The sequence below is a fragment of the Gobius niger genome (genome assembly GCF_951799975.1).
Source record: "Gobius niger genome assembly, chromosome: 16".
Taxonomy (NCBI): Eukaryota; Metazoa; Chordata; class Actinopteri; order Gobiiformes; family Gobiidae; genus Gobius; species Gobius niger.
In genome coordinates, this window is record NC_136867.1 from 30110811 (window position 1) to 30133712 (window position 22902).

A 22902-nucleotide genomic window follows, 5' to 3' on the forward strand; every position below is an offset into this window, starting at 1 on the left:
AAACCTGCCTCCCCTGATCTACATAATAAAATATATATAAATAAGAACAATGCACATGAACATTGTGTTGAGCCTGGTCATGACAACAAGAACCCGGAGCATAACACGTGTAGTAATGAGCCTTATGTCATGAAAACAGGTAGTATGGTGATATTTGACACTGGAAACTGAAAGAACTACATGAACGGTGGCTTTGGGACTCGCTTTGTAGGATCTTACAGGAAACAGAGCGTTCTTGTAACAGTGTTTGGTTCTGTTTTTATGTGAACAGTTCAAACAGTGGTCGTGAGTTTGGTTTGAGTCAAAAAAGCTGTTTTTGTTTGCTCTCGTTCCTCGTTGTTGATTTGTACTGAGAGAAATGAAAAGGTTTGATCATTTAGATTCTACTTTTCTTCCATCGACCAATAAAAACTGGGCGAAGACGATTCAACGAGATCTAGTTTTTTTGCAGTGTTTACAGCAAACTCTCCGGAGGCAAAATCATTTTTACAACAAGAAAAAGTCGGGAATCTCGGCTTTAAAAGATAATGTTTGTTTTGACTGAGCAGAAAAGCCCAGTTTACATTTTCAGCACCAAAAACTGGGAAGTAAAACTGATTATGCAGCTGCTCTCACCTGTGACGGCTCCTGGGTCTCAGTGACGGCTCCTCCTGGGTCTCCTGGGTCTCAGTGACGGCTCCTGGGTCTCAGTGACGGCTCCTCTGTGACGGCTCCTCCTCGGTCTCAGGTCTAAGTCCGGGGCTGGTCCTGGTTTTGGTCCTGGTTTAATCCGAGTCTGAAACTGGACTGAGGAGAGAGAGAGGTCCGAGCAGGTTTTATATTGTGATGTCATCAGAGGGGCGGAGCCAGGAGAGAGAGAGAGAGACCACAGAGGGGCAGAGCGGGCGATCATGTGACACAGAAGATTCCCCTGAATGAGACGGTCACGTGACCTCAGTCATGTCCACCCGAGCCGAGGAGGAGACCCTGGACTTCACGTGGAAAAGTCCAGCTGTTACAGAGAGATGTTAGATCACAGACTTTGTTTGTTCACCTTGTCCCCCCCACATTATCATTATACTTTACTCAAATCTAAAGGCTTTTCAAAGAGCTGAAAACAGGACGTAAACAGCTTTAGATTTGGGTAAAGCTGAACTGGAGAATGTGCTGTTAACCTCTAACCACCCGCCTGAACCCAATGCATTCTGTCAACACTGTGTAACACTGTGTAACACTGTGTTGTTGTTTTTTTTTGTCACTTTTTTGTTTAATTTTTGTAATTTTTTAATTGAATTTTTGTCACATTTCTGCTGCGTTTACATCCTTGTTTTCTTCTCATTTTTTGTGGCTGTTTTGGTGCTTTTTGATTGGGGTAAAGCCAGACTGGAGAAAATGGGATCCGTTCAGGTGGGAGTTAAGAGGTTAAAGTCTGGGTTTTAAAGCCTTGTTCCTCGTTTCTTCTGCTCAGTGTCTCTGATCGTCTTTCATCTCTGTATCGTCTGACCTGTTTGGACAGAGATGTTTGTGAGGAGCTCGGCTGGAGGCCACGGAGGCTCAGACAGAAGCAGGAGAAGCTCCTTCAGGGAGAAACTGAGCCTCAGAGACCGAGAAACCAGAGAAACCAGAGAAACCAGAGAGAGGAGGAGACAGAGGCTCTGAGGCTCTGAGGCTGAGGTCACGTCAGGACCTGGACCCAGATCTGTCAGTCCGTCCTCAGGACCTGGACCTGAGACTAAAGAACCTGGAGAAACCTGAAGATCTGACGTCAGTGGCTCCGCCTCAGGACCTCAGAGGGAACAGGATCCTGCTCTTTGTTTATGCAGGTCAGTCAGACGGACCCCGGGGAGATCCTGGAGATCTGAGGTTTAATATCACCAACATGAGGTCACGTCTCAGACACAAACATGTAAACTGAGAGAACATCTCATCACCGTGAGGAACGAGAGGAACCGGCTCAAACGGTACTTCAGTGTGAGGAGCCCAGAGCATCTTGTTTTAGCAGATAAAGGAATGTTGGTTTTGAAAATGTCAAAGCAGATTTTGATGAGAAAAAAAGGACGTCATAGTTCCTCTTCATATTGAACTTTCTTCGTTTGTCGTCATGAACCTTTAAAAAGTGACTGTGTTCAGATAAACTGACCAGGGTTTTCTCCAGGTCCTTCAAGGTGTTGCAGACCGGAAATTATCTAATACTGGCCTGTGTTCCATTAGAGGCCGGGTCTCCGACAGAGGCCGGGTCTCCGACAGAGGCCGGGTCTAACAGAGGCCGGGTCTAACAGGGGCCGGGTCTCCAACACAGAAATTAAAGCCGGTCTCTAAAACAGGCCGGGGCTTTTATTAGAAACTATAGCAGTAGAAATATTCCCCATGTTAGGAGTTTGTCTCATACTGGTGTAAAGAAAACTCACGTACAGGAAGTAACAAACTGAACCCGGGCCGAGGGCGACGCTGCGGAGGAGCTGATCCCAGCGTAACTTTGACACAGATTTAGCCACTTTTCAAACCTCCTGTGACCATATTTGGAAACAGGGCAAATGTCGTGTGACCCTCCAGGGTTTTAATAAAGTCTCCATCGCGTCTTCAAAGCACGTCCAGCTGCTCCGTGTGCAGGTCAGTCCCACGCCTCAAAATAACTCCTCCCATCAGCGCGAGCGTCTCGTCTTCTCTCGGGTCAGTCTCATGATCGATCACAAACACAAACGCTCCGTCTAAACTCGCCTTTTACACAAGATAACAACAAATAATCCGGTCCGGTAAAAACGAAACAGAAACCTGCAGTGACACTGATGTCAAAGCTCCGCTAACAGCAACGAAACACTTCCTGTTGTCCCGACAAAATAAAAGGCGTCAATGTTCCAGCCGCTGGGAGAGGGTTTGAAATGTTCATTAATAAATGAACCTCATATTTTAGGTGCAAATGGACACAAATCTCGTTTTTCTTCGTTTTCCTGGTCGTCCGTTTTGCTCAAATAGAAATAAAGGCCTGTCTCTAATTGTGGCCTGGTTCCAATAAAGGCCTGGTCCTAGAGGCGCTTGGACCTTCTGTCAGACCTTCTGTCAGACCTTCTGTCAGCTGTGGGTCCGTTACACATTCGTGCGGCAGGAGCGAGCTCTGCCCCTGAAGACTTCACGTTCCTTCTGACAAAACTCAGACGAAACAAAGCGCGAGGCCAAGAAAAAGCCAGTTATTAAACTTCACTTTCAGCCAAAGTCTTTCCATTAGATCCGCTTCGTCCACAAACTCTGAGATGTTTTGGTTCAGGGGGAACAAAGAGGAGCTTGTGCTGGAGCTGACGAGCCTGGACCGGGTCTGTAAACACCAGGTCTGGGCCCAAACTTCACCTGTTTGTGAAGCGGATTCGACAAAACAGACTCTGCTCATGAACCAGGAGCTCCTGCAGAACATCACACACACTCGTTTCATCCATTACTTCTAACATCTGAGCGGTTCTGAAGGACGTTCCATCACCCGTGTGCTGATGGATTAATGCTCGCTGTTAAAGGAACAGGCCTCAGTTCTTCCATCTGAGATCTTACCTGAGCTTAGACCAGCTGATCCGCACCTGCTGGTCTTTGGAAGAGCTCACACTGCAAAAAGTGGATTCTAAGCAAGTAAAATAATGTCTTACTTTAAGAAATAAGTTCTTGTTTTTTCCATAAAAAGTAATAATGTTTTAGGAAATAAAATCTGGCCATTTCTTGTTCGGATTTATTTGCTAAAAACATGCTAATTTTTCTTGTAACAAGAAAGAAAAACTTTTTGAATCTTCTTCAGTTTTAGACAAAGAATATTTTTCTTATTTTAAGAAATTTTAAGATCACAACAACTCTTAATGTCAGAACTGATTCTCACAGAGAGAAAATACATTCCAGTCTTTAAAGTGGCGGCTCGGTGGCACAGTGGTTAGAGCCTCAGCTTCACAGCTCGAAGGGCGCGGCAATACTTTCCTTAAATATTAGTATTTATTTAGAACATTTTACTTAAATCAAGCAACATTTAAATAAAATATCCACAATTTTTCACTAAATAAGAATGTTTTCCTTAAATTATTCCATTTTCTGAGGACATTTTGCTTAAATCTAGCTTTTTATTTGCTCAAATTTAGTCTTTTTTGTTTTATGATGAGAAAAATATTCTAGAAATAAGAATTCTTAGCAAGAAAAAAATGCCGACCCCATTGGCAGAATTTTTTCCTTAAAACAAAACAAAACTTATTATTTTAAGATTTTTTCCCTTGTTTTTAGTAGGGCACTTTTTGCAGTGTAGTCACTTCTAACTTCACCCCCGTTTAGAGCTTTAGGAACACACCGGGAGAGGCCAAATGCTAACAACATCTTTGGTCCAGACAGGTGCGGATCAACTGGTCTAAGCTCAGGTAAGATCTCAGTGTGGAAGAACCTCGGCCTGTTCCTTTAGCGAGACTCGGAAAACCAGCTCGAGGACCTTCACCATCACCGCAGGAACATCAGACGCCTCAGACCCCAAAAAAATCCCCAAATTTGCATTTTTTTGTTTAATTTTTGTCACATTTTTGTTTAATTTTTGTCTTATTTTTGTTTAATTTGCCATTTTTTCGGCGACAAAATCTGAATAACAGATTTAGCTACATTTAAATGCATGGGTTTATTTTATTAATAAATCAGTCACCAAGACTTTTTCAGAGGGGATTTCTTTTAGCGGAAAAATCTATAAAAAATTGAATTTTCTCCTTATTTTTTTTTTTTTACCAAAATGTTTCACTTTTTACCCCAATTTCCCTACTTATTTAACCAACATTTCCACTTCTTTTTTGCAAATTTTTCCCACTTTTTCCCCAATTATTCTAATTTTTTTCAACCAAAATTTCCACCTTTTTCAACAATTTTCCATTTTTTATAACCAAACTTTTTCCCTTTTTACCCAATTGCTTCCACTTTTCACTTTAAAAAAAAAAAAAAATTTCAAACAAAATTTTTCACGTTTTCCCCAAATTTTTAAAAATGTGTTCCCATTTTTTTAATCAAAATGTCCACCTTGAATGCCAATTTTTAAAACATTTCCCCAATTTTCTTATTTTTAACCCAAATTTTCCACTTTTTCCAAAATCTTTCCACTTTTTTCACCATTTTTTTCCATCATATTTATTCCTCCATTTTTTTTTAACCAAAATTTCCACTTTTAACCCAATTTTTGGTTTCACAATTTTTAAATTAAACTTTCTTTTTCAATCAAAATTTCCCCCCCCCCAATTTTTGCACTTTGTTCAGACTAAATTTTCCACTTTATTCCTAAAATTTCCCCACTTGACATTAAAAACTCAATAAATCAGGCTAAGAATTAGATGTTTAAAAATCCCTCTGAAAAAAATATTTAAATATTGTTCAGACTAAAGTCTTTAGGAGCGGCTGACGTGGAGAAAGTGTCGCCACAATGAGAGGAACATGTGTTTGGAGAAAAAGGCCGTTCTCCCATTGAAGTCTATGGGGGAACATTTAATCAGCGCAATATTTAAACCTGTTATTGTGAAGATTAGGGATGTTTTTTGTTTCCAGGTGAAAGTTTATATGTTCAAAAAACAATTTGGCCCAAAACCTGAAAAACGCCTGTAGCGTCTCCAACCTCCATTTGAAACTCTGGGCTGTTTACGATGGTTAGTCCTGGTTTAGTCCCGGTTTAGTCCTGGTTTAGTCCCGGTTCTTCAGACGGATCAGGTTTGATTCACAGAAACGTTTGTCCAGAGGCTGAAAAACGCTCCGAGCTCCTGCACAAACCTCAGGTCAAAGGTCAAACTCCAGGAACTCAGAAGAAACTCCTCCAAGTCACGTCCAGAACCGGAGTCGAACCCGAGACCCAGCGCTGACCCGGGACCTGCTGACGCCTGTGCCTTTGAGCAGCGCACCTTTGACACAGTTATTAAAGACAGGTGGACTCAGATGTTTGAGGCGGAGACCAGATGTTCCTGTAGAACATCTGGTCCTGACAGGTTCAGAACATTTACTCTGACCGTTTATCTCATATATATATATGGACAATTAGGTCAAATAAAAATGAGTTTATATGGGGGAAAATTTGAAACTAATTGGGGGAAAATGGGAAAACTAAAAAAAAATATTATAAAATTGGGGAAAAAAGGAACATTTTTTGGAAAAATTTGGAACAAGAATTGGGAAAAGTTAAAACAAAATGGGAAAGAGTCGGGCAAAACATACAAGTATATGGAAAATTAGGTAAAAACAATTGAGGAAAAAGTAAAAATAAAAAAATGTGAAGGAGTAGGAAGAAAACTGAAAAATGTGTAGAAAAATATATATTCTTTTAACCCCTTAACTCCCACCTGAACCGAGCACATTTTCTCCAGTTTGGCTTTACCCCAATCCAAAAGCTTCTGGAAAAAAGCAACAAAACTGAGACGAAAACAATGATGGAAATGTGACAAAAATGTCACAAGAAATTGACAAAAATTTGATAAAAAATTACAAAAAATGTATTTAAAAAATTTACAAAAAAAAGACAAAATGTGACAAAAAAATTACAAAAAAATTACAAAAATTTGGAAAAAAAAGTGACAAAAATTTGATACAAAATTGACGAAAAAAATGACAGAAATGAGTTGAATTCCCAACAAAAAAATGATGGAAAAAAAACCTGATGACGTGAGGAAAAAGCTCCTCTAAGTTCAGGCGGGAGTTAAGAGGTTAAATTGGGAAAAATGTTGCGAAAAATTTGTAGAAAAAAATTAGGAAATTTTGAAAATAATTGTGGGGAAAAAAGGGGGAAAATATATGTATAAAAAATAAGGGAAAAAATGGGGAAATTCTTTTGGAAAAAGTTCAAACTAAACTAATGGGAAAAAGTCGTTAAAAACATAAAAAACATGAAATAACTGCAGCACGGTGGCGCAGTGGTTAGTGGTTCGTTCTTCACAGCAGGAAGTCCCGGGTTCGATTCCCACCTGGACTTTCTGTGTGGAGTTTGCATGTTCTCTCCGGGTACTCTGGTTTGGTTTAAATTGAACTGAAATATATATAGTTTTCAAACCATAATCCATCTGTGTGACTCCGTTTTGGATGATTTTGTATTTTGGATGTAATAATGTGATATTGTGAGTCTGGAGGGAAAGTTAAAGCCTGTGGGGGAAGGTCTTGTTTCTGCTTTGAGCCGTTATGTAACAGACTTTAGCTCAGTGTCTCCTCGCATTATTTCAGCTCGTTAACTCGGGACGAAATTACAAAAGAGAAAAGTCGGGCCTTAATTCTCCCGAACACGACACGTCCACGTTTCGAGCCTTCGTTAGCGTTTGCAGAGGCCGTGACCGACTGTAATCCCAAAATCCTCCGTAAACATTTCCTTAAACGATTCTGCGTAAATCAGCCTCGTAACGGTGAAGTTTATCGTCCTCATTCTCTCATTAGTTTCTCTGCTGTAAACAAAACTACTCACACATCTGCCCCGTTACCGCAGCATTCCTCCCCCAGCCCCCCCAGCCCCCCCCCCCAGGACACAATTTACACACTCTTTTAAAACACAATTTACATGTTTTTTAAACCAAAATGTTTCACTTTTTACCCCAATTTCCCCACTTATTTAACCAAAATTTAGGTTTAGGTTTATTAAATCTGACATTGCAGGAAATAACAAAATGTTTAACCTGAATTGTGTCAATTACAATAGAATAAAAACAGCAATATACAAACATTTCCACTTCTTTTTTGCAAATTTTTCCCACTTTTTTCCCCTGATTTTTCCATTTTTTTCTAATTTTTCAACCAAAATTTCCACCTTTTCCCCAATTTTTCAACAATTTCCCCCAATTTTCCCACTTTCTTTTTAACCAAAATTTTCACTTTCACAAATTTTCAATTTTTTATAACCAATTACCTTTTTACCCAATTGTTTCCACTTTTTCCCCCAATTTTTAAAAAATGTGTTCCCATTTTTTTCAATCAAAATGTCCACCTTGTATGCCAATGTTTCAATTTTTCCCCAATTTATTTTATTTTTAACCAAAATTTTCTCCAATTTTTCCATTAATTTTATTCCTCAACATTTCCACTTTCAACCCAATTTTTTGTTTCACAATTTTTACATTTTAATTTATTTATTTTTTCAACTTTTTTTTTCAATCAAACATTTTTCCCACAATTTTCAAACTAAAATTTCCACTTATTCCCCAATTTTTCATCAATTTTCCCACTTTCTTTTTAACCAAAATTTCCACAAATTTTCAATTTTTTATAACAAATTTTTCCCCCTTTTTACCCAATTGTTTCCAATGTTTTAAAATTTTAATTTTTTCAAACAAAATTTTTCACGTTTTACCCCAATTTTTTAAAATGTGTTCCCATTTTTTTTCAATCAAAATGTCCACCTTGTATGCCAATTTCCTGTTATTTAACCCAAATTTACAACTTTTTCCGAAATCTTTCCACTTTTTTCACCATTTTTTCCATTAATTTTATTCCTCAATTTTTTTTTTAACCAAAATTTCCACTTTTAACCCAATTTTTTGTTTCACAATTTTTACAAGCAATTTTTTTTTTTAATTAAATTTAATTAATTTTTTTTTTACTTTTTTTGTCAAAAAATTTCCCCCCCAATTTTTGCACTTTGTTTAAACTAAAATTTCCACTTATTCCCCCATTTTTACATTTTATTCCAATCAAAATGTTTCACTTTTTTCCCCAAAAAATGTTCCTACTTTTCCCCCAAGTTCCAGCATTTGCAGCGGCCGTAACGACCTGTGATCCTACATTCCTCCGTAAATAGACAAACCCCCCCCCTCCCCGCCCCCCCTCCCGGACACAACCCGGACACAGCCAGCTTTAAACAGTACAAGTTTGTTTTTATTGGAGAAACACTGAAGAGACAGACACAGTTTTAGTCCATTTACATGAGAATGATCCGGAAACACAGGGGGGGGCGTCCACGTGAGGTCAGGGCCGCGCACGTGAGGTCAGGGGCGCGCACGTGAGGCCCAGGGGCGTGCACGTCACTTCTGTCCGAGCTGCGAGAGCTGAGGAGACACAGGTGGGGCAGGATTAGAGTGGTTTTCACGCTGCCGGGGCTTCAGCGTTTACATTTACACAGTGAGGAGGAAAAAACATCTCCATTTCAGGAACGTGTGGCTTCATTTTGTGACACACAGATACAGGGGCGGACGGGCCATATGTCCGTTCTGGAAGAGCACAGAGGGGCCACCAGTCCCGCCTCAACGCAGCTTTACCCAAATCTAAAAGCTAAAAAGAAAAGCATCAAAATAGCGAGAAAAAGAGAAAAACACGGACAAAAAAACATAACAAAAAATGATAGAAAAAATGATTACAAATTCAACAAAAATGTGACAAAAATGTGACAAAAATGCGACAAAAATGTGACAAAAATTCAACAAAAATGTGACAAAAATTCTACAAAAACTAAACAAAAATGTGACAAAAATTCAACAAAAATGTGACAAAAATTCAACAAAAATGTGACAAAAAATCAACAAAAATGTGACAAAAAATCAACAAAAATGTGACAAAAATGTGACAAAAATTCAACAAAAATGTGACAAAAATGTGACAAAAATGTGACAAAAATGCGACAAAAATGCGACAAAAATGTGACAAAAATGCGACAAAAATGTGACAAAAATTCAACAAAAATTCAACAAAAATGTGACAAAAATTCAACAAAAATGTGACAAAAATTCAACAAAAATGTGACAAAAATTCTACAAAAACTAAACAAAAATGTGACAAAAATTCTACAAAAATGTGACAAAAATTCAACAAAAATTCAACAAAAATGTGACAAAAATTCAACAAAAATGTGACAAAAAATCAACAAAAATGTGACAAAAATGTGACAAAAAATCAACAAAAATGTGACAAAAATGTGACAAAAATGTGACAAAAATGTGACAAAAAATCAACAAAAATGTGACAAAAATGTGACAAAAATTCAACAAAAATGTGACAAAAATGCGACAAAAATGTGACAAAAATGCGACAAAAATGTGACAAAAATGTGACAAAAATTCAACAAAAATGTGACAAAAATGTGACAAAAATGTGACAAAAATGCGACAAAAATGTGACAAAAATGCGACAAAAATGTGACAAAAATTCAACAAAAATTCAACAAAAATTCAACAAAAATGCGACAAAAATGTGACAAAGATTCAACAAAAACTAAACAAAAATGTGACAAAAACTAAACAAAAATGTGACAAAAATTCAACAAAAATGTGACAAAAACTAAACAAAAATGTGACAAAAACTAAACAAAAATGTGACAAAAACTAAACAAAAATGTGACAAAAACTAAACAAAAATGTGACAAAAACTAAACAAAAATGTGACAAAAACTAAACAAAAATGTGACAAAAACTAAACAAAAATGTGACAAAAAATCAACAAAAATGTGACAAAAATGCGACAAAAAATCAACAAAAATGTGACAAAAATGCGACAAAAAATCAACAAAAATGTGACAAAAAATGTGACAAAAATGTGACAAAAATTCAACAAAAATGTGACAAAAATGAAAAAGAAAAAAAAAAAAACATACAAAAGGCGACACACCACAGCAACAGCGCGAGGAAAAAGGTCAGTTTTGTGGGTCTTAGCTTTCAAATGAGGTGTTAGACAATGACGCTAATTTGGGCCCGGCTGGTCAGAGTCCAGGGTTTCAGTCCCAGTCCGGCCCCTGGACATACAAGGCTGTTACATTAACCATCTGTTTCCGACAACGAAATATCTGTTGTCTAGAAGAACCAGAAAACAGAACAATAAAACTACTTTATTCCATTTCCTTCCAAAACTTTCAATTGTTTCTCATTTTTTCCCCATTTTGTCGAGTTCTTCCACTTTTAACCAGATTTTCCCACTTTTCCCGAAGTTGAATCCATTTTAATGCCTTTCGGTGAAACCTGTGTGTGCGACACCTTCAGGCTGGAGGTGAGGAACCGGTCGGTACCTGTTTGATGAACTGCGAGGCGTTGAAGAGCTCACTGCAGCCGTACACCACCTTCTTCCCCTGTTTGGACTGAAAACACCACACGGTCACTGCATCGGTCACTGTATCAGTCACTGCTGTGGTCTGTGTGTGGTCTGTGTGTGGTCTGTGTGTGGTCTGTGTGTGGTCTGTGGTCTTTCGATACAGACCTTGGTGTAGTCCACGAGGTTCTGGTACTCCACGTAGTTCCCTCCTCCGACCACAAACACGATCGCCTGAACAAACACAACAACATCAACACAAATGTAAACGCAGAAGTGACTAAATCTGGACTAACTGAGACGGAGCCTCTGACCTCCTGAAACGGGTTCTTGTTCCTGGGGATGGAGCTGCAGACAGAAAGCAGAAGATCGACACATGAAATCACGGCAAACTTAAAGTGGGGTATTATGCAAAATGGACTTTTTCAAGCTTTCCATCCTGTTATTCTGTCACTCCCTCATTAAAAACATGGCTGAAGTGTTGCCTTGGCACATTCACGTATTTCTGAGTAATCTGTAAAAACTCTGATGGCGGCCATTTTAGGGATAGGTTTGCCTGAGTCCTCCTAGGAACGCCCCCACCTCCTGGAGACGCCTCCGAGCCGAGTGACCAACCACTGCTCCTCAGCAGAACCCCCTCCCCACTGATGCCACAGACAGCGTGTGGAGGGGGCGTGTCTAAAGGCTCAGAGGTTCTTAAAGAGACAGAGGCCAATTTCAAGACATTCACTACAGCCATTTTGAGAGAGACATTTTATACAAGGCAGTTATTCTAATTTACTGCATTTACAGACCAACAGAAGGTTTGTCATCAAAAAATGTGACAAAATGTGATAAAAATTGGACCAAAAAATTACAAAATGTGACAAAAAATTGACAAAAAAATGGACAAAAAAATGACAAAAAAATGACAAAATTAGACAAAAAAATTACAAAAAATGTGATAAAAATTTGACCAAAAAATTACAAAAATGTGACAAAAAATTTATAAAAAATTGACAAAAAAATGACAAAAATTTGACAAAAAAAATTCCAAAAATTTGACAAAATGTGACAAAAAATTTGACAAAAAAAAGATAAAAATGTGACAAAAATGTCAAAAAATTGACAAAAAAAAGACAAAATGTGACGAAAAATTAGAAAAATGTGATAAAAATTTGACAAAAAAAATTACGAAAAAAAAAAAAAAGACAAAAATGACAAAAAAATGACAAAATTTGACAAAAATGACAAAAAAAATGACAAAAATGTGACAAAAATGTGATAAAAATTTGACCAAAAAAAATGACAAAAATTTGACCAAAAAAAATCCAAAAATTTGACAAAATGTGACAAAGAATTTGACCAAAAAATGATAAAAATGTGACAAAAAAAACAACAAAATGTGACAAAAATGCCATAAAAAATTCCAAAAAATTTACAAAATGTGACGAAAAATTAGAAAAATGTAATAAAAATTTGACAAAAAAAATTACGAAAAAAAATAAAGACAAAAATGTCAAAAAATGTATAAAAAATTGACCAAAAAAATGACAAAAATGTGACAAAAAAATGACACATTGTATTGTGCTATAGACTGGTGCTACGTGACTGAAAAAGCATAACACCCCGTCTTTAAGGAGCTTTTCTCAGGTCATTATTTCACTTTGTTGGTCTGAAAATGCTGATGTTTCAAAACTTCCTGTAGCTTTTCCTCCTGGTTCAACAATAACCTGAATCTTGGATGGATTTTTAATTATTATCCGTGTTTCTCCTCCAGCGCCTCGACTTAAAGCATGTTTCCATTCTCTCTGCACCTCTGATTAAAGTATGGAGTGATTGTGAGGGAGTGGAACCTCTGACCCTCACACTCTTCCTGCTGTACATTATCCTGTCATTAATGTGAGGTTCTGACTGATCTGAGGGAGTGGAACCTCTGACCCTCACACTCTTCCTGCTGTACATTATCCTGTCATTAATGTGATGTTCTGACTGATCTGAGGGAGTGGTACCTCTCGCTGCCGCGGAGCATCTTGGGGTCGAAGTATCTGTAATCGTCCGTTTCCTTTGACACAAAACAGAGACAAGTTAAATCGAACACAAACTGATTGAAAGGCAGCCTGGGAGTGTCTTGCTCAGGGGCACGGCGAGCAGCGTTTTCTGCTTCAGACCTGGGACAGCCCGGGAGTGTCTTGCTCAGGGGCACGGCGAGTTTTCTGCCTCAGACCTGGGACTGAGCGGGGCGGGAGGACGGACGGTGATCCTGTGTCTCCAAACAAAAGGCTCTTTGTCCCGGAGCTGAAATCCAGACGCTGAGAACCTCAAACTAAACCCGAAACACGGGGGATGAGTCGGCGCAAAAATGTGCCGCGTCACGAGTTCAAGTCCGTCCCGTCACTCGAGAGTCAGACTCAGGGATTAGACGTGTTTCAGGCAAACTTTGGGGACTTTTAAAGGGATGTTTCAGGATGTTTGACATAGGGCTTCATTTCACTTACTGCATGACTCAAAAAATAAAATATCTCCAGAAATCAGCAACGCTCTGGATAACGAGGAAATTAAATATCCCTTTAACCCCTTAACTCCCACCTGAACCGAGCACATTTTCTCCAGTTTGGCTTTACCCCAATCCAAAAGCTTCAGGGAAAAAAGCTGTGAAAATAGCAACAAAACTGAGACGAAAACAATGATGGAAATGTGAGAAAAAAGCGAGAAAACATTGACAAAAAAGTGATGAAAAATTGATGAAAAAGTGGCAAAAATGTCAAAAAAATGTCACTAGAAATTGAAAAGAAATTGACAAAAAAAAGACAAAAAAAAGACAAAAAAAAGACAAAAAAAAGACAAAAAAAGACAAAAATGTGACAAAAAAATTCAAAAAAATTCCAAAAAAATTGCTAAAAAAATGACAAAACTGTGACAAAATTCCAAAAATGTGACAAAAATGACCCAAAAAAATGAAAGAAATCGCCACCATGGCATGGTAGAGCGGGTCGTCTTATGATCGGAAGGTCGGGGGTTCGAATCCCACCTCCTGAAAGTGCACATTGTCGTTGTGTCCTTGGGCAAGACACTTCACCCACATTGCCTCCAGTGTCTGCGTACATCGGTGTGTGAATGAGAGCATGAATGGGTGAGTGGATCCTTGCTGTAAAGCGCTTTGAGGGCCTAATGTAGGTGGAAAAGCGCTTTATAAGTTGAGACCATTTACCATAAAAAATTGCCTGAAAATGTGACAAAAATGTCAAAAAAAAATTGATAAAAAATGGACCAAAAAAATTCAAAAATGTGATGAAAATTTGACAAAAATTGAAAAAAAAATTGCTAAAAAAATGACAAAACTGTGATAAAAATTTGACCAAAAAATTCCAAAAATGTGACAAAAATGTAAAAAAAAATGATAAAAAATGGACCCAAAAAATGACAAAATGTGACAAAAAATGACAAAAAATTGCTAAATAAAAATGACGATAAAATTCCTAAAATGTGAGAAAAATGTAAAAAAAAATGAGAAAAAAATGAGAAAAAAATGAAAAAAAAATGAGAAAAAAGTTACAAAAATGAGTTGAATACCCAACAAAAAAATGATGGAAAAAGATGTGATGACGTGAGGAGAAAGCTCCTCCCGGTTCAGGCGGGAGTTAAGAGGTTAAACCCTCTGAGGAAAACACTTACTGGATGTGACTTCATCTCCATCAGATTATCCAGAATCCGAGTCACGGGTAAATTCTGCAGAAACACAAGCATTAAACAGTTCATACGACACAAACATCTGCAGAAACACGAGCATTAAACAGTTCATAGGACACAAACATCTGCAGAAACACAAGTATCAAACAGTTCATACGACACAAACATCTGCAGAAACACAAGCATTAAACAGTTCATACGACACAGGAACATCTGCAGAAACACAAGTATTAAACAGTTCATACGACACAAACATCTGCAGAAACACAAGCATTAAACAGTTCATACGACACAAACATCTGCAGAAACACAAGTATTAAACAGTTCATACGACACAAACATCTGCAGAAACACAAGTATTAAACAGTTCATACGACACAAACATCTGCAGAAACACAAGTATTAAACAGTTCATACGACACAAACATCTGCAGAAACACAAGCATTAAACAGTTCATACGACACAAACATCTGCAGAAACACAAGTATTAAACAGTTCATACGACACAAACATCTGCAGAAACACAAGCATTAAACAGTTCATACGACACAAACATCTGCAGAAACACAAGTATTAAACAGTTCATACGACACAAACATCTGCAGAAACACAAGTATTAAACAGTTCATACGACACAAACATCTGCAGAAACACAAGCATTAAACAGTTCATACGACACAGGAACATCTGCAGAAACACAAGCATTAAACAGTTCATACGACACAGGAACATCTGCAGAAACACAAGTATTAAACAGTTCATACGACACAAACATCTGCAGAAACACAAGCATTAAACAGTTCATACGACACAAACATCTGCAGAAACACAAGTATTAAACAGTTCATACGACACAGGAACATCTGCAGAAACACAAGTATTAAACAGTTCATACGACACACAAACATCTGCAGAAACACAAGTATTAAACAGTTCATACGACACAGGAACATCTGCAGAAACACAAATATTAAACAGTTCATACGACACAGGAACATCTGCAGAAACACGAGCATTAAACAGTTCATACGACACAGGAACATCTGCAGAAACACAAGCATTAAACAGTTCATACGACACAGGAACATCTGCAGAAACACAAGCATTAAACAGTTCATACGACACAGGAACATCTGCAGAAACACAAGTATTAAACAGTTCATACGACACAGGAACATCTGCAGAAACACAAGTATTAAACAGTTCATACGACACAGGAACATCTGCAGAGACACAAGTATTAAACAGTTCATACGACACAGGAACATCTGCAGAGACACAAGCATTAAACAGTTCATACGACACAAACATCTGCAGAAACACAAGCATTAAACAGTTCATTCATACGACACACAAACATCTGCAGAAACACAAGCATTAAACAGTTCATACGACACAAACATCTGCAGGGACGAGGAGGACCAGACTCACGTGCTGCTTCAGGACCAGGTTCTTCACTCCCTCCATCACGAACTGAGAGCCAGAGTTCATCACGCGGGAGAACAGCCTGCAGCAGAGACACAGGAGACACTGTCAGAGCCGTGTGAACCATCTCAGGGAGGGGAGGGGCCTCTGGTGGTTCCAGAGTCCGGACTAAACACGCTGAGGCTAAAGCTCAAATCAGGAACAGTCTTCATGAGGATGTGAGACAGGGGTCGGAGAGCAGCAAGATCAGGCCGCCATCTTGTCTCACGCTCCACAGTGTTTATAATGATTAAAGCTGCATTAAACCAAAACCACCAGAGGGCCTTCGATATGTGCCATAGTTCAGATTTAATCCTGTTCCTGTAGATGTCAGTTCCAGATGATCATGGAACAGCGTCATCTCTGCGGTTGTGTTTGAACTGGCGAGCTCATGAGGCTCCTGAAGCTCATGAGGCTCCTGAAGCTCATGAGGCTCCTGAAGCCCCTGAAGCTCCTGAAGCTCCTGAAGCCCATGAAGCTTGAACAAAGCTCAGAGCTGATCCTTTAAACATGATCTGAGGCTCTTTCAGACGCTCAATACAAGTTTGGATGATTTTAGTCTCTCCTTTTCATTTTTGTTTAGTCTTATTTTAGTCGACTCAAATATCTGGACATTTTAGTCTTTTAGTATTTTAGTCTCATGAGAAACTTTTAATTTAGTTTTAGTCCAATTTTAGTCGTCAAAAATATCACTGTGACTAAAATTGAGACTAAATATTTTAGTCGATGAAATTAACACTGGCTGAGGCGCCGTCCCGGGGCTGAGGCGCTGACAAAATGACAGAAATGTGACAAAAATGTGATAAAAAAATGACTAAAAAATGACAAAAAATTGATTAAAAAGTGACAAAAAAATGACCAAAATGCGACAAAAAAAAATGACAAAAAATTGATTAAAAAATGACAAAAAATTGATTAAAAAATGACAAAAAATTGATTAAAAAATGACAAAAAATTGATTAAAAAGTGACAAAAAAATGACAAAAATGTGATAAAAAATTTACAGAAAAAAATTGCAAAAATGTGACAAAAAATGACAAAAAATTGATTAAAAAATGACAAAAAATGACAAAAAAATTCAAAAATGTGACAAAAAATGGCAAAAAATTGATTAAAAAAAATGACAAAAAATTGATAAAAATGTGATGAAAATTTGACAAAAAATTGCAAAAATGTGACAAAAAAATGATTAAAAAATGACAAAAAATGACAAAAAAATGACAAAAAATGACAAAAAATTGATTAAAAAATGACAAAAAATGACAAAAAATTGATAAAAATGTGATGAAAATTTGACAAAAAAATGATAAAAAATTTGACAAAAAATGTGACAAAAAATGACAAAAAAATGTCCCGGGGCTGAACCGCTGTCCCCGGGGCTGAGGCGCTGTCCCGGGCTGAGGCTCTGTCCCGGGGCTGAGGCGCTGTCCCGGGCTGAGGCGCTGTCCCGGGCTGAACCGCGTGTTTTCCTCCGCAGCTCATTAAAATATTTAGAGCCAATTTGAGAGTCAGTTTTCGCCGCGGTCGCACTTTTACGAGAGCGAGTGAAACACAACACCAATAAAACACGGCGGCGGCGAAAGAAAGGGCTAGAGCAAAACAACTCCTCATCCTCTGCTCCTCATCCTCTGCTCCTCATCCTCTCCTCCTCCTCTGCTCCTCATCCTCTGCTCCGTCTGAACCTCCTCTTCTTCTGCTCCGTCTGAGGAGGAATAAACAAAACAAACTCCTCACCCCATCGGTTTGACGCCGCTGTTGCCGTAGTTCGCCGGAGTCGCCATTTTGGTGAAGGCCCTGAAAACAAAAACAAGTGATCACGATGTTCCTCAGACCGTCGACTGGACTGGGCTGGTGGAGCTGAGGACGTTTGTTCTTCTCGCTCTCACAGAGAAACGTCCTCAGCTCCATCCCCACAGTCGAAAAGTCGAAGGAGAAGAACTCACTTCCACTGCTTCACGTAGTTGAGCGGAGAGAGATCACAGCCGGCGTCCAGAAGAGCCTTCGAGTACTGCTCCAGGTCAGACTGAAACACAGAGGGAGGGGTTTACAGAAGAGACTCCAGGTCAGACTGAAACACAGAGGGAGGAGTTTACAGAAGAGCCTCCAGGTCGGACTGAAACACAGAGGGAGGGGTTTACAGAAGAGGCTCCAGGTCAGACTGAAACACAGAGGGAGGGGTTTACAGAAGAGCCTCCAGGTCAGACTGAAACACAGAGGGAGGAGTTTACAGAAGAGCCTCCAGGTCAGACTGAAACACAGAGGGAGGGGTTTACGGAAGAGCCTCCAGGTCAGACTGAAACACAGGGGGAGGGGTTTACAGAAGAGCCTCCAGGTCAGACTGAAACACAGAGGGAGGAGTTTACAGAAGAGCCTCCAGGTCAGACTGAAACACAGAGGGAGGGGTTTACAGAAGAGCCTCCAGGTCAGACTGAAACACAGAGGGAGGGGTTTACAGAAGAGCCTCCAGGTCAGACTGAAACACAGAGGGAGGAGTTTACAGAAGAGCCTCCAGGTCAGACTGAAACACAGGGGGAGGAGTTTACAGAAGAGCCTCCAGGTCAGACTGAAACACAGAGGGAGGAGTTTACAGAAGAGCCTCCAGGTCAGACTGAAACACAGAGGGAGGGGTTTACAGAAGAGCCTCCAGGTCAGACTGAAACACAGAGGGAGGGGTTTACAGAAGAGCCTCCAGGTCAGACTGAAACACAGAGGGAGGAGTTTACAGAAGAGGCTCCAGGTCAGACTGAAACACAGAGGGAGGGGTTTACAGAAGAGCCTCCAGGTCAGACTGAAACACAGAGGGAGGAGTTTACAGGCCCACACATTTTCACTAGAACCAAGTCATGGGAGTCTCTAAAGCCTCGCATTTATAATTGAGTCTTCGATTAATTCGCCGAAAATAGCGAGAGCTAAAAGTGACGGACACTTTTCCAAGCTTCCCGAGATAAACCCAGAAGAACCCGAACATGCAGAGCTCAGCGGGCCCCGAACGAAGACTCGTGAGACGGGATCAGAGTCAGATCAGTTTGAGGACGACGAGGACGACGAGGACGACGAGGACGACAATCCCAGAGACGCTGAGTTTGTTTAACCTCTTAACTCCCGCCTGAACCGAGAGGATCTTTTTCCTCACGTCGTCAGATTTATTTTCCAGCATTTTTTGTTGGGTATTCAACTCATTTTTGTAACTTGTCACATTTTTGTATTTTTTTGTCAATTTTGTGTCAATTTTTTTATCACATTTTTGTCACATTTTTGTCAAATTTTTGTCATTTTTTGTCAATTTTTTGTAAATTTTTCGTCATTTTTTTGTATTTTTTTCGTCATTTTTTCGTCATTTTTTGTCAATTTTTTATCACATTTTTGTAATTTTTTTGTCACATTTTAGTCATTTTTTCGTCAATTTTTTGTATTTTTTTTGTCAAATTTTTATCACATTTTTATAATTTTTTTGTCAAATTTTTGTCAAATTTTTGTCAAATTTTTGTCATATTTTTGTCAATTTTGTGTCATATTTTTGTCTAATTTTTGTCTAATTTTTGTCATATTTTTGTTAATTTTTTGTCAATTTTTTGTCAATTTTTTGTCATATTTTTGTCAATTTTTTGTCATTTTTCGTCAATTTTTTGTATTTTTTTTGTCAATTTTTATCAAATTTTTGTCATATTTTTGTCGAATTTTTGTCATATTTTTGTCACATTTTTGTAAATTTTTTGTCAAATTTTTGTCATATTTTTGTCAAATTTTTGTAATTTTTTTGTCACATTTTTTGTCTATTTCTTGTGATATTTTTGCCACTTTTTCATCAATGTTTTCTCACTTTTTTGTCACATTTCCATCCTGTGCCTTTTGTCACTGTTTTGGCCCGATGCCGTTGATGACAGTAAATGAAGGTGAAAAAGTGTAAAAAAAAAAAACACAAAACAGCAACTGTAACATAAAAAGTAATTAGACCAAAATGGCATAAAATAGGGAAAAAATGGTAAATGTCGTCTGTTCAGGACAATTATCTTTAGACAAAGCGGTGTGAATGTAGATGTTTGCAGCACGTTTTCCATATACCTGCTGGTTTGCAAAAACACTGAGGAGTTCCTTCAGTATCACAGCTCTTCACTAAAGACTTTATCTGGAGAAAAGAGTGAAGATCCTCATTCACGGAGCAGAACCAGCGCTGGCTCTGACTCCTGTAACGATGCGGTTCTGCTGACGGACACTTTTCCAAACACGGCCTCGTCCCGTCCCTGAGGCAGCGCCGGCTTCCACCAAAGACTCTGAGATCGACAGCTCAGTCCCGGTCGAGCCAAACCGAGACCGTGTTTACAGAAAGTGACAGAGCGGAACTAAAGGCCGAGCGCCGTCCAATCAGAGCCGAGACGTGTTTAGTCGATCTGCGACACCGAAGAGAAACCGCGGAGCTTTTATTCATGTCACTCAGGAATAAAACCGTCTGGGATCTTAAACACAGACGTAAACAAACGGAGCTGCAGTTAGATCTCGGGTTAGTCTCGCTCTGGGGTTTGATGGACAGGTTTAGCGCCCCCTGTGGCAGTTACTGAGCACTGCACCAGCATCAGCCACATGGTAACGAGCCTCTGAATGACCTCTGACCTCAGGAGGAGCAGCAGTGAGAGCCTCAAGTCATCACTCCCCGAGCAGAAGAACCCAAACATGCAGAGCTCAGCGGGCCCCAAACGAGGACTCGTGAGACGGGATCAGAGTCAGGTCAGTTTGAGGACGAGGACGACGGGGACGAGAATCACAGAGACGCTGCGTTTGTTTAACCTCTTAACTCCCACCTGAACCGAGAGGATCTTTTTCCTCACGTCAGACTTTTTTTTTCATCATTTTTTTGTTGGGTATTCAACTCATTTTTTTGGGTCATTTTTTGTCACATTTTTGTCATTTTTTGTAAAAAAATTTATCAATTTTTTGTCATTTTTTGTAAATTTTGTGTAATTTTTTTTCACATTTTTGTCATTTATTGGGACATTTTAGTACATTTTTTGTAATTTTTTTGTCAATTTTTTAATTAAATTTTTGTAATTTTTTGTCACATATTTGTAATTTTTTGTAAATTTTTTATCAATTTTTTGTCATTTTTTTGTAAATGTTTTGTATTTTTTTTCCACATTTTTGAAAAAAAAATTTGTCACATTTTTTGTCACATTTTTTGTCAATTTCTTGTGACATTTCTGTGACATTTTTGCCACTTTTTCATCAATTTTTCATCAATTTTTCATCACTTTTTTGTCACATTTCTATCATTGTTTTCGTCTCAGTTTTGTTGCTATTTTCACACCTTTTTTCCAGAAGCTTTTGGATTGGGGTAAAGCCAAACTGGAGAAAATGTGCTCGGTTCAGGCGGGAGTTAAGGGGTTAAATGCGGTCATTAACGTAAATGTCTCTGGTGTTCACTGTTCACTGCAAAAAGTGGATTCTAAGCAAGTAAAAAATGTCTTACTTTAAGAAATAAATTCTTACTTTTTCCCTAAAAAGTAATAATGTTTTGCCGAGCAAAGTTTTCTTGAGAAAAAAAATCTTGTTTTCGGAAATAAAATCTGGCCATTTCTTCTCAGAAACACTTTTTGAATCTTCTTCAGTTTTAGACAAAGAATATTTTTTCTTATTTTAAGAAAAACTCAGATCAACAACTCTTAATGTAAGAACTGCTTCTCACAGAGAGATAAAACATTCCATTCTTTAAAGTGGGCGGCTCGGTGGCACAGCGGTTAGAGCCTCAGCTTCACAGCTCGAAGGTCCCGGGTTCGATTCCCACCAGGACGGGGCCTTTCTGTGTGGAGCATGTTCTCCCCATGTCTACCACTAAAAACATGTACAATAGGTGAATCCTCCAGCAGGTGATTCTGACCATCAGCCTGGCTCCACATCATGGAGACGGGTCCCTTAAATATTAGTATTTATTAGGAACATTTTGCTCAATAATGTGTGTCATTTAGAACATTTTACTTAAATCAAGCAACATTTAAGAAAAATATCCACAATCTTTCACTAAATAAGAATGTTTTCCTTAAATTATTCCATTTTCTGAGGACATTTTGCTTAATTCTAGTTATTTATTTAGTGTGTATTAAATGTAGAGTTTCTTTCTTGTTTTATGATGAGAAAAATATTCTAGAAAAAAGAATTCTTAGCAAGAACAAAACACTGACCCCATTGGCAGAATTTTTTCCTTAAAACAAGACAAAACGTCTTATTTTAAGATTTTTTTCCTTGTTTTTAGGAGGGCACTTTTTGCAGTGTTCTAAAAACTGTGATTTTTTTGATGAAAACTGTTCATTTTCCCATGAGAGAGTGAAGGATAAACCTGTAATAAAAGACTTCTGTCAAAGTAAAGAAGAGACTTGTTTGTGTTGAGAGCGTGAGGTTTTCAGAGCGGGTAATACTGTCTGTGGGACGTGGGCCTGTTGAAACTGAGCAGAAATCCTGGCAGGTAAAGCCTCTGTTTGAAAAGAGTCAGTTTTCTCAGTGTGAAACCCCCGTCAGAGGAGCAGGTTTCGGGTTTGGCTGAAGCTCCACGTTGCTCCAGTATGAAGAAGTGTCAGAGTTTCTCATCTGTGTTGCCAGCGGCTCGTCCAACACGTCTGCCCTCTGCACCGCACAGGCTCCGTCGCCGTCTCCAAACCCCCCTGACATTTTAAAGGATCCTTCGTAAACACAGGCGTAATGTTCCCGGCGGCGAACAGTCCGTAAATCTACAGTTGTTTTGATGGAAAAATATCTGCGCTCTGGGCGGACTTTGTTCATTTCAATTAGACCTAAATCTGGAGGTGACATCACAGAGGGAACCGCAAATCCACACTTTATTACAC

The 22902-nt window shown here is 38.7% G+C and overlaps 1 protein-coding gene across 1 annotated transcript in view; it reads right to left on the minus strand.

The window, feature by feature from the left end:
* Positions 1-8802: 8802 nt before the first annotated feature.
* The window catches only part of scfd1 (sec1 family domain containing 1), a 61706-nt gene continuing 47606 nt past the window's right edge, over positions 8803-22902 (minus strand). Inside the window, exons 17-25 of the mRNA XM_079573482.1 lie at positions 18016-18095; positions 17807-17866; positions 16040-16115; positions 14593-14646; positions 12930-12982; positions 11253-11286; positions 11107-11172; positions 10919-10987; positions 8803-8972 (exon numbers count right to left, since the gene is read on the minus strand). Coding sequence (XP_079429608.1) covers positions 8949-8972; positions 10919-10987; positions 11107-11172; positions 11253-11286; positions 12930-12982; positions 14593-14646; positions 16040-16115; positions 17807-17866; positions 18016-18095 — 516 coding nt within the window. The 3' untranslated portion in view covers positions 8803-8948. The remainder of the gene's footprint in view (positions 8973-10918; positions 10988-11106; positions 11173-11252; positions 11287-12929; positions 12983-14592; positions 14647-16039; positions 16116-17806; positions 17867-18015; positions 18096-22902) is intronic.